The 12,517-nt window shown below is 42.4% G+C and overlaps 1 protein-coding gene across 1 annotated transcript; it reads right to left on the reverse strand.

The window, feature by feature from the left end:
* Positions 1-6,669: 6,669 nt before the first annotated feature.
* Positions 6,670-9,989, reverse strand: LOC134750769 (uncharacterized protein K02A2.6-like). The gene has a single exon (XM_063686010.1). The coding sequence runs from the start codon at positions 9,805-9,807 to the stop codon at positions 6,670-6,672; it is 3,138 nt and encodes a 1,045-aa protein (XP_063542080.1). The 5' UTR covers positions 9,808-9,989.
* Positions 9,990-12,517: the final 2,528 nt, after the last annotated feature.

Below are 12,517 nucleotides of genomic sequence, written 5' to 3' on the forward strand. Positions count from 1 at the left end.
TGAACACCAAAAGTGGCGCGCGCCCACTGCGACACATTACCCTAGCATGTCTGGCCGCGAGGGCGCTGTGCAGGCACAAGCCGGAGCTGGCGTTAGATTCCCCGATCATACCGAGGCATCTCGTGCAGTTTTTGGATTTACAACGCCCTTAGTTGTTTCCTTTTGGTCACATTTCCGTTTAGTCACAATTTCTAATTTGTCATATTTCTGTTTTGACACTTTCAAGATTTGTCACACTTCCATTATGTAACATTTCAATTTTGTGACTATTTTTATTCAGTCTTGTAACAATTTCAATTTTCTTGCTTGTAAGACTAGATATTTTAAATGCTTCGTTATAGCGAACTGCTGAACACCAAAAGCGGCGCGCGCCCACTGCGGCACGTTACCCTAGCATGTCTGGCCGCGAGGGCGCTGTGCAGGCACAAGCCGGGGCTGGCGTTAGATTCCCCAATCATACCGAGGCATCTCGTGCAATTTTTGGATTTACATTGCCCTTAGTATTTTAATTTTAACACTTTTAATAACAAAACTTCCGTGAGACATAGACATATGATATATTAAAACGGGTCACTCGTATTTTAAATTGAAAATTGCTGTACATGTTTCACTACGTACCATTATCTGGAGCACGCGTTGGCGAACCGACCAATAAATAAATACATTACGTTAATATGTTGGTTAAATACGTGAGTGGCCCCTTTTAATGTATTTAATATTTTTACACAATTTTTATTTTTGTTGCATTTCACTTTGTGACATTTTCAGTTGTGTCACTTTCAAGATTTGTCACATTACAGATATGATCGTTTTCCATTTGGTCACAAATCAATTCCTTTTTGTGACATGAACGTCAACTATCTCACACTGTTATGTCACTATATTTACGTTACTTCGGTCGGCAACGCTCTTAGAGTTGTAGGCGTCCATAAGCTACGGTAGCCGCTTACCATCAAGCGGGCCGTATGCTTGTTTTCCACCGAAGTGGTAAATTTACATTTGCAGGAGCACTAACTACTAGTAATATAATATCATATCCGGTGTCAATATTTGTGTCGTTTTCAAGCAAAAGGTACCACATTGTCGCTCGTTGATAAGGTTGATTTCTAATTGAAGCTATATGGAAATAGCGCCTTACTGACAAGCGACAATAAGTACCCTTTTGGTTGAAAATGGCACATTTTAAGTAGTTTCCTGGGACTGTGTACCTACCCTTATCAACATGTATAAATAAAGATATGTAAGATTCTTGTATGTAACCACCGTATTATGTAATTTTCTAAAATTTCACGAACGGCAGAGTCGTTGAGATAACTGTTGATTGGTATAATTGTGATATTTTAGAAAAAAAAATCTCGTTATTAGAGACTGAAATTGATCAAATGTGTCGTTTTTAAGCAAAAGGTACCACATTGTCGCTTGCCGAATGTATAAAGATAAAAGCAATTTTCGTCCTTATAGTAAGCGACAATGTTAAACCTTTTAATTGAAAACGTCACAAATTATAACTTAAATATAACGATTGTAGGTTAAAAATTATTTAATTTATTGATCTCTTCGACGTTTGATCCCAAATCACCACATTTATTTAGTATAACCAATTTCCAAAATCGTATAGCTAAAGAGTAAAAAGTACTAAGTTTCAAATCACCAACATATCTAACAATTAATCAATAAGAATAAGACTATAGATTTTCTAAATACTTCTATGAAATATTTTCAGTATAAGCTATTAGTTGGTCAAGCAAATCTTGTCAGTAGAAAAAGGCGCGAAACTCAAATTTTCTATGGGACGATATCGATATCCCTTCGCCCCTACATTTTTTAAATTTGCCGCCTTTTATACTGACAAGATTTACTTGACCAACTATAGCCCAAATCGGCCCAAAGGCAAACCGCGGTACTCGAAATTATTCTGTCTCCCTACATACATTTACATACATACATACACATACATAGTACATAGATTTTTTCACTACGGATATATTTAAATGTGGTGATTTCGGAACAATTGTTCTATGTACCTCTTAGTGAATCATTGTACCTACCAAAATAACCAATCATAATACTGTATGTATCTTACCCTGTAGCGGCCTAACCGTTGTTGGTTTACTGATAATTTCATACACTACGACCATAATACGCTGTCTGTACTGACCAATTGTCCGATTTAAAGCCTATTTGTGACGTTCTCAATCAAAAGGTACCACTTTGTCGCTTACCATAAAGACTAAATTTGTATGTATCTTTATTCAAATAACTTGTCAGAGCTTCCTTATGGCAAGCGACAATGGGTACCTTTTGATTGAGGACGTCACATTTCTTGGCTTAACACTATGTATGAGATTATGAAAGAAAAACACCTAAATGTATTCACTATCCGTTGTCATGATATAAAATAAAAACTGCATGTTACTAGTTCGCAATTTGTTTTATTTCCATAAATGCATGAAAATACAATATTTAATTATTAAAATATAATGCAATATATATTATTATAGGTTAGGGCTTTGAATTACTTCCCATAATTTATGTAAGCTTTTTTTTTAAAGCGCTGGTGGCCTAGCGGTAAGGGCGTGCGACTTGCAATCCGGAGGTCGCGGGTTCAAACCCCGGCTCGTACCAGAGTTTTTTCGAAAATGTACGAAATATCATTTGATATTTACCAGTCGCTTTTCGGTAAAGGAAAACGTGAGGAAACCGGAATAATCCGAATAAGACCTAGTTTCACCTCTGGGTTGGAAGGTCAGATGGCAGTCGCTTTCGTAAAAACTAGTGCCCACGTCAATTCTTGGGATTGGTTTCCAAGCGGACCCCAGGCTCCCATGAGCCGAGGCAACATGCCGGGACAACGCGAGGAAGATGATGATTATTATTTATTTATTGTCGAACCGGATTCACCACGCTTCAATCTGCAACCTCCCGTTTTCTTCCAAAGCCTTCACCTCCCCTTTCCCCACTATATCCCCCAAAGCCTCCTTTACATTATCAGGCATGTTTTTAGCGTTGCCCGAGATGTAGATGTATGCGTTTTGGTTCATTATTAGAGGCCGGAGGATTGCGCTGTGCTCTGCGATTTTGTGCTGTACGTATCTGAAAATAAGATCTTTTTGAAATAAACAAATTATGAAATAAAATAAGACATTAGTTGAATGTTGACAACTTTGTGGTAAATACGATATGTGTGTGGATAAATGGTAAAATCACATTTTTAAATTTTATGTCGAAACGGCGGGCTTACAGTCGGACAAGAAAGAGATAGACACTTATTATAAGCAGAAAAGGGGGCGTCAATTAGCTAAGCCAAAGGCAATTCAAAGTAAAATATGTCTCTAAACTGAAATATGCCAAAAGCCAGACGGGCAGGGGCGGGAGCGCCCTGTGGCATATGTATCAAGGAAACTCAATTCAGCTGAGCAAAATTATTCGCAGATACATAGGGAAGCACTCGCGATTGTTTTTTCTACTCAAAAATTTCATCAATATTTATATGGCAAGCGGTTCACTTTAGTAACCGATCATAAACCCTTAATAAGCATTTTCGGGCCGCAAACTGGTGTGCCAAGCATGACTTCGAGTCGAATGCAGCGATGGGCATTGCTATTAATGGCTTATGATTTTGACATTCAGTATGTAAACTCGGCGGGAAATTGCGCCGACGCGCTGTCGCGGCTGCCTATAGGGCAGAGTAAGGAAGTTGACCCTCCGGAGCAATCTTACTTGCATTTTGCATCCGATGCGCTTTTTCTAGACTGTAACGAAGTACGTTTAAAGACGGCTAAAGATCCATTGCTAGGTCGGGTGGTCAATTATATAAAAAATGGTTGGCCCGATAGTGCGGAAATTAGGGAAATGCAACCGTATTTTAATAGGCAAAAAGAATTGTATTTGGAACTTGACTGTGTCATGTGGGGGCATCGTGTAGTATTGCCGGAAGTGTGCCGCGAGATGGTGCTGCGAGAACTGCACGAGCCTCACATGGGCGTCGTGAAGACCAAAGCCATGGCCAGGAGTTACGTGTGGTGGCCCGGAATGGACGAGGCTATAGAAGCGCGGTGTCGCGCGTGCGACGCGTGCGCGGCGGTGGCTCCGGCGCCGCCGGCGAGCGCATCGGTGCCATGGCATTGGCCGTCGCGAGCTTATGAAAGGGTCCATATCGACTTTCTAGGTCCATTAGATGGTCATACCTACATGGTCTCGGTTGACGCGCGATCAAAATGGATAGAAGTGTCATGCATGACGCGTACGACCGCCGACAGCGTCATAAGCAAATTATTACAGTCTTGGTCAAGGTGGGGAATTCCAAAACAAATAGTATCCGATAATGGCCCGCCGTTTTCTAGTAAACAATTTAATGACTTTTTAGAAAAAAATTGTGTGCGTCATATTTATTCAGCTCCTTACCACGCGGCGTCCAATGGAGCGGCGGAGGGAGCTGTAAAATTGATCAAAAATGTAATTAAAAAAGCCAGACACGAAGGGGTTAACATCGATAAAGCCATACTCAAATTTCTATTGCACTATCATAATACACCTCATTGTACCACCGGTGAGACGCCCGCTCGGCTGTTGCAGGGCCGCGATTTACGTATTCGATTAGATGCCATTAAACCGGATAGAGCCGCTAAAGTCATCAACGAACAACGTAAAATGGTAGAACGGTCACATAGGCCATCTAGGCATTTAAAAATAGGTGACCCCGTGCAATACCGAACCTTCAGAACGGGTGCAAAATGGGCGGAAGGCTACGTAACTGATAGGCTTGGGAAGTCTGATTATACGATTGTGACAGGTGACGGATCCACACACCATCGGCATATAGATCAAATGAAACGCCGACATTTAAGAAACTCAAACGCTTGCCCTTCATCCAATGCCGAAACCGAACCAGGGTGCGTCGCGCAGAGCGGCCGACAAACTAGTGTTGATGACGCCGCTACGGAACAGCCAGCACCATCGCAGGTGCCGATGGCGCCTATGGAGGTCCCGCCTCGCGCGGATGCCGGGAACCAAAAGGTAGTCGAAGGGGGGAACCCTAAACAAGCGCAACGTGTCGACCCACCGTTACCAGTAGTAGATAAAAGAGTACCTAAAGAAGTAAAACGCTACGGATTTGAAATTGACTACATTTGTTAATGTCAAATTTAATATATAATGTTTAGTTTAATGTTACCTAGGTTATACCTACTCTTTCATACGGTATACCTATTTTAATGTTGCTTATTTTTAAATGTTTAATTACAATCTATAGGTACCTAAATGCATATGATTAAGTTTAGCTCGTTACATCTAGTAAAATCAAAAGTATTGACGTAAGGGAGAAATAATGTCCGTCAGCCGAGAATACCTAGATGAATGTGCTATAGAATATACCTACTTATAGTTTTAGTTGATCTTAAGTTAACCAATCAAACATGATCTCTATTGTATAAATCATTACGGTGAAGTTCTATTAACTAACCAGCCATGTAATTGTCGTTACTGGTTTGCACAACCAATGTATAGCATAAGTTTTTTTTTATCCTTATTAATTAAGTAACACTAAACAAGCGCCGCTTTGACCATAATTTATTATTGTGTCATCGCATTCCTTATATTATAGTACTATGTAATATTAGAATAAGTGTGGGGGTGTTATGTATAGATATGTGGGTACCTATAATAATGTATGCATACCGTTAGTCGGAATAAAGCATCAGCTGTGTTAACGTACTCTCGTGGTTTTAATTATCCAAAATACTTCATCATCATCATTAAGCGTCACCTTAAAGTCGGCGCACACTCTCAAACCTCCATCCTTCTTAGTTACCGGAACCAGGGGAGTCGCCCAGTCGGCGCAGTCAACGGGCTCGATGACGCCGCTCCGCAGCATGGCGTCCAGCTCGGCGTCGACGCGGCCCCGCAGCGCGAAGGGCAGCGGTCGCGCGCGCCGGTACACCGGTGCCGCACCCTCGCGCACGCGCAGCGTGGCCGTCCCACCGTTGTAGCGCCCGAGTCCCCCATCGAAAACTTCCTTATATCTGTCGAGAATTACATTTAAATCGCTATTAACACTGCTAACGGAATTGACATTGCTAATCGGGCTACGCTCCATTATCGGTATTTTTATCCGTAATTCGGCTAACCACTCTCTGCCTAGCAAACTGGTTTCGCCATTTTCTACAACATATAAGTCCAAAGTCTTTGTAATCGAACCATAAGTTACCGGCACTGTAATTACACCATATGTTTTCATTTTTGTGCGGTCGTAAAACCTGAACACGCTACTTGGTTTTTTTAGCGTCTCGTTCTTAAAATGTAATTCGTAAGTTTCTTTGTTAATAAATGAACCGGCCGCCCCAGTATCAATTTCCATTATTAATTGTTGTCCATTTACACACATAGGTAAACTCACCGGCTTGTATTGGCTTAACGAAACTCGGTACAACGCTTCTTCCTCTTCTTCCGATTCACTCGCTTCTCCTTCGCTGTCCTCTCCGGTAACAAAATAGGTCCGCGGCCGACCGCCATTGCGCCCTCGAGTCGCTTTTTCATTGTAAGTCGACCTCTTGGGACACATCCGACGTAAATGTCCCGTCTTCCGACACATACTACATATGTATTCCTTGAATTTGCACGTCGATAAACAATGATTAGTGGCGCCGCAAGCAGTACAAGGCGTTGCACCGCCTATACTTCCTGCTGTTCCCCGCGCACTAAAACCTGTTTCCCGCTCGCCGGCGGCGCCGGAGCCACCGCCGCGCACGCGTCGCACGCGCGACACCGCGCTTCTATAGCCTCGTCCATTCCGGGCCACCACACGTAACTCCTGGCCATGGCTTTGGTCTTCACGACGCCCATGTGAGGCTCGTGCAGTTCTCGCAGCACCATCTCGCGGCACACTTCCGGCAATACTACACGATGCCCCCACATGACACAGTCAAGTTCCAAATACAATTCTTTTTGCCTATTAAAATACGGTTGCATTTCCCTAATTTCCGCACTATCGGGCCAACCATTTTTTATATAATTGACCACCCGACCTAGCAATGGATCTTTAGCCGTCTTTAAACGTACTTCGTTACAGTCTAGAAAAAGCGCATCGGATGCAAAATGCAAGTAAGATTGCTCCGGAGGGTCAACTTCCTTACTCTGCCCTATAGGCAGCCGCGACAGCGCGTCGGCGCAATTTCCCGCCGAGTTTACATACTGAATGTCAAAATCATAAGCCATTAATAGCAATGCCCATCGCTGCATTCGACTCGAAGTCATGCTTGGCACACCAGTTTGCGGCCCGAAAATGCTTATTAAGGGTTTATGATCGGTTACTAAAGTGAACCGCTTGCCATATAAATATTGATGAAATTTTTGAGTAGAAAAAACAATCGCGAGTGCTTCCCTATGTATCTGCGAATAATTTTGCTCAGCTGAATTGAGTTTCCTTGATACATATGCCACAGGGCGCTCCCGCCCCTGCCCGTCTGGCTGGCTGAGCACGCCGGCGACCCCGCGCGGGCTTGCGTCACACGTTAGCGTCACCTGGTTGTTAGGGTCATAGTGCGCTAGTATCCGCTTCCCTATCAATAAAGATTTGATTTTATTAAAGGCCTCATCGCAATTTGTGGTCCAATTCCACCGGGCGCCTTTCCTTAGCAAGCTATGTATGGGGTCTAGAATATCGCTCGCGTTAGGAATGAACTTAGAATAGAAATTAACCATACCTAAGAACGATCGGACTTCGGTCACGCACGATGGTGGTGGCATTTTAGCTACAGCCGCTACCTTGTTAGGGTCGGGTTTTATCCCGTCTTTGCTAACCACAAACCCTAAATAACAGACCTCGTCGGCTAGAAACGTGCACTTACTTTTCTTTAACTTTAAACCCAAATCCTTTAATTTCTTCAATACCGCTTCTAACGTAGATAAATGGCCCTGCCTAGTTTTACCAAATATCAAAATATCGTCACAAAAACTCTGAGCGTTAGGAATATCCCTCACTATTGACTCACTAATTCTACAAAATATACCCGAACTTGATGATAAGCCATATGGAAGCCTATTGTACTTAAAAAGTCCCCGGTGAGTGTTAATAACTGTTAACATTTTTGAATCCTCCGACAAACAAATCTGATTATACGCTTGTGACAAGTCTATTTTTGTAAATAATTCTCCCCCCGACAAGTTAGCAAATAACTCCTCAACTTTCGGCAACGGATACCTATCTACTCTAAGAACCGGATTAAGCGTCACCTTAAAGTCGGCGCACACTCTCAAACCTCCATCCTTCTTAGTTACCGGAACCAGGGGAGTCGCCCAGTCGGCGCAGTCAACGGGCTCGATGACGCCGCTCCGCAGCATGGCGTCCAGCTCGGCGTCGACGCGGCCCCGCAGCGCGAAGGGCAGCGGTCGCGCGCGCCGGTACACCGGTGCCGCACCCTCGCGCACGCGCAGCGTGGCCGTCCCACCGTTGTAGCGCCCGAGTCCCCCATCGAAAACTTCCTTATATCTGTCGAGAATTACATTTAAATCGCTATTAACACTGCTAACGGAATTGACATTGCTAATCGGGCTACGCTCCATTATCGGTATTTTTATCCGTAATTCGGCTAACCACTCTCTGCCTAGCAAACTGGTTTCGCCATTTTCTACAACATATAAGTCCAAAGTCTTTGTAATCGAACCATAAGTTACCGGCACTGTAATTACACCATATGTTTTCATTTTTGTGCGGTCGTGAAACCTGAACACGCTACTTGGTTTTTTTAGCGTCTCGTTCTTAAAATGTAATTCGTAAGTTTCTTTGTTAATAAATGAACCGGCCGCCCCAGTATCAATTTCCATTATTAATTGTTGTCCATTTACACACATAGGTAAACTCACCGGCTTGTATTGGCTTAACGAAACTCGGTACAACGCTTCTTCCTCTTCTTCCGATTCACTCGCTTCTCCTTCGCTGTCCTCTCCGGTAACAAAATAGGTCCGCGGCCGACCGCCATTGCGCCCTCGAGTCGCTTTTTCATTGTTAGTCGACCTCTTGGGACACATCCGACGTAAATGTCCCGTCTTCCGACACATACTACATATGTATTCCTTGAATTTGCACGTCGATAAACAATGATTAGTGGCGCCGCAAGCAGTACAAGGCGTTGCACCGCCTATACTTCCTGCTGTTCCCCGCGCACTAAAACCTGTTTCCCGCTGCTGGCGCCGCGCTGGCGGCCGCCGCCCGGCCCCGCGCCCCGCGCCGTCTCCGCTAGCCACGCGATGCACCGCTCCCGCGGGCTCTCCGAATGCTCGACCGCCGCCGCCCGTCATAATTGCTGCATCACGCTCTGCCGCCTCCAATGAACATGCCAAGGTCACCGCCCTATTAGCATACGTCAAATCCTCTTCCGCAAACAGCCGTTGCCGTATAACGTCCCCACTCACCCCGCATACCAGCTGGTCTCGAAGGTTATCCGCTAAAGTTTCTTTAAAATCGCAAGTTCGCGCTAACTTCTTCAGCTCCGCCACGTACTGCGATATGGACTCGCCCGCCGCCTGCCTTCTAAGCCGAAAACGGTATCGCTCGGCCATTATAGACGGCTTCGGCTTTAAATGTTTTTGCACCAATGCCACCAAGTTCTTGAAAGTTAACTCCGACGGCTTTTTCGGGCTCGCTAGATTAGTCATTAACTCATAACACTGATCACCGACCACCGCAATTAACGTTGATAACTGCTTATCGTCCGCCACGGAATTAGCTTTGAAATACATTTCGAGTCGCTCACAGTATAAGTCCCAACTGCCATTTTCGATGTCGAACTCGCGAATTTTACCGATAGACATGTTTTTTATTATTACGCACGCGTCTCACAGGCTATTATTGCGATAAATAGCTAAGCTTGTTCTCCGAAGTCGCCAATGAAGTATTTTGGATAATTAAAACCACGAGAGTACGTTAACACAGCTGATGCTTTATTCCGACTAACGGTATGCATACATTATTATAGGTACCCACATATCTATACATAACAACTAGATATTTTAAATGCTTCGTTATAGCGAACTGCTGAACACCAAAAGTGGCGCGCGCCCACTGCGACACATTACCCTAGCATGTCTGGCCGCGAGGGCGCTGTGCAGGCACAAGCCGGAGCTGGCGTTAGATTCCCCGATCATACCGAGGCATCTCGTGCAGTTTTTGGATTTACAACGCCCTTAGTTGTTTCCTTTTGGTCACATTTCCGTTTAGTCACAATTTCTAATTTGTCATATTTCTGTTTTGACACTTTCAAGATTTGTCACACTTCCATTATGTAACATTTCAATTTTGTCACTATTTTTATTCAGTCTTGTAACAATTTCAATTTTCTTGCTTGTAAGACTAGATATTTTAAATGCTTCGTTATAGCGAACTGCTGAACACCAAAAGCGGCGCGCGCCCACTGCGGCACATTACCCTAGCATGTCTGGCCGCGAGGGCGCTGTGCAGGCACAAGCCGGGGCTGGCGTTAGATTCCCCAATCATACCGAGGCATCTCGTGCAATTTTTGGATTTACATTGCCCTTAGTATTTTAATTTTAACACTTTTAATAACAAAACTTCCGTGAGACATAGACATATGATATATTAAAACGGGTCACTCGTATTTTAAATTGAAAATTGCTGTACATGTTTCACTACGTACCATTATCTGGAGCACGCGTTGGCGAACCGACCAATAAATAAATACATTACGTTAATATGTTGGTTAAATACGTGAGTGGCCCCTTTTAATGTATTTAATATTTTTACACAATTTTTATTTTTGTTGCATTTCACTTTGTGACATTTTCAGTTGTGTCACTTTCAAGATTTGTCACATTACAGATATGATCGTTTTCCATTTGGCCACAAATCAATTCCTTTTTGTGAGATGAACGTCAACTATCTCACACTGTTATGTCACTATATTTACGTTACTTCGGTCGGCAACGCGCATGTAACACCCTTAGAGTTGTAGGCGTCCATAAGCTACGGTAGCCGCTTACCATCAAGCGGGCCGTATGCTTGTTTTCCACCGAAGTGGTAAATTTACATTTGCAGGAGCACTAACTACTAGTAATATAATATCATATCCGGTGTCAATATTTGTGTCGTTTTCAAGCAAAAGGTACCACATTGTCGCTCGTTGATAAGGTTGATTTCTCATTGAAGCTATATGGAAATAGCGCCTTACTGACAAGCGACAATAAGTACCCTTTTGGTTAAAAATGGCACATATTTTAAGTAGTTTCCTGGGACTGTGTACCTACCCTAATCAACATGTATAAATAAAGATATGTAAAATTCTTGTAAAATGGCACATTTTAAGTAGTTTCCTGGGACTGTGTACCTACCCTTATCAACATGTATAAATAAAGATATGTAAGATTCTTGTATGTAACCACCGTATTATATAATATTCTAAAATTTCACGAACGGCAGAGTCGTTGAGATAACTGTTGATTGGTATAATTGTGATATTTTAGAAAAAAAAATCTCGTTATTAGACTGAAATTGATCAAATGTGTCGTTTTCAAGCAAAAGGTACCACATTGTCGCTTGCCGAATGTATAAAGATACAAGCAATTTTCGTCCTTATGGTAAGCGACAATGTGGTACCTTTTAATTGAAAACGTCACAAATTATAACTTAAATATAACGATTGTAGGTTAAAAATTATTTAATTTATTGATCTGTTCGACGTTTGATCCCAAATCACCACATTTATTTAGTATAACCAATTTCCAAAATCGTATAGCTAAAGAGTAAATATCATTCTTTTAAAATACTAAGTTTCAAATCACCAACATATCTAACAATTAATCAATAAGAATAAGACTATAGATTTTCTAAATACTTCTATGAAATATTCTCAATATAAGCTATAGTTGGTCAAGCAAATCTTGTCAGTAGAAAAAGGCGCGAAATTCAAATTTTCTATGGGACGATATCCCTTCGCCCCTACATTTTGCCGCCTTTTCTACTCACAAGATTTGCTTGATCAACAATAGTTATTCCAAATCGGCCCAAAGGCAATCCGCGGTACTCGAAAGTCTCCCTCCGTTTCGATTTTGCAATTGCAGAGACAGAGACGGGTAAGTACATAGATTTTTTCACTACGGATATATTTAAATGTGGTGATTTCGGAACAATTGTTCTAAGTACCTTAGTGTATCATTGTACCTACCAAAATAACCAATCATAATACTGTATGTATCTTACACTGTAGCCGTCTAACCGTTGTTGATTTGTGCCATTCTCAATCAAAAGGATACTTATTGTCGGTTGTCAATAAGGCGCTATGTCCATATAGCTTCAATTTGAAATCAACCTTATTGACAAGCGACAATGTGGTACCTTTTGGTTGAAAATGTCACATTTACTGATAATTTCATACACTACGACCATAATACGCTGTCTGTACTGACCAATTGTCAGATTTAAAGCCTATTTGTGACGTTCTCAATCAAAAGGTACCACTTTTTTTTTTTTATAAATATAAATATTATAGGGACATTCTTACACAAATTG

The sequence above is a fragment of the Cydia strobilella genome, chromosome 20, assembly GCF_947568885.1.
Source record: "Cydia strobilella chromosome 20, ilCydStro3.1, whole genome shotgun sequence".
Taxonomy (NCBI): domain Eukaryota; kingdom Metazoa; phylum Arthropoda; class Insecta; order Lepidoptera; family Tortricidae; genus Cydia; species Cydia strobilella.

Excerpts from the sequence above, each read along its gene's own strand:
- LOC134750769 (XM_063686010.1), bottom strand. The coding sequence starts at position 9,807 with ATGTCTATCGGTAAAATTCGCGAGTTCGACATCGAAAATGGCAGTTGG.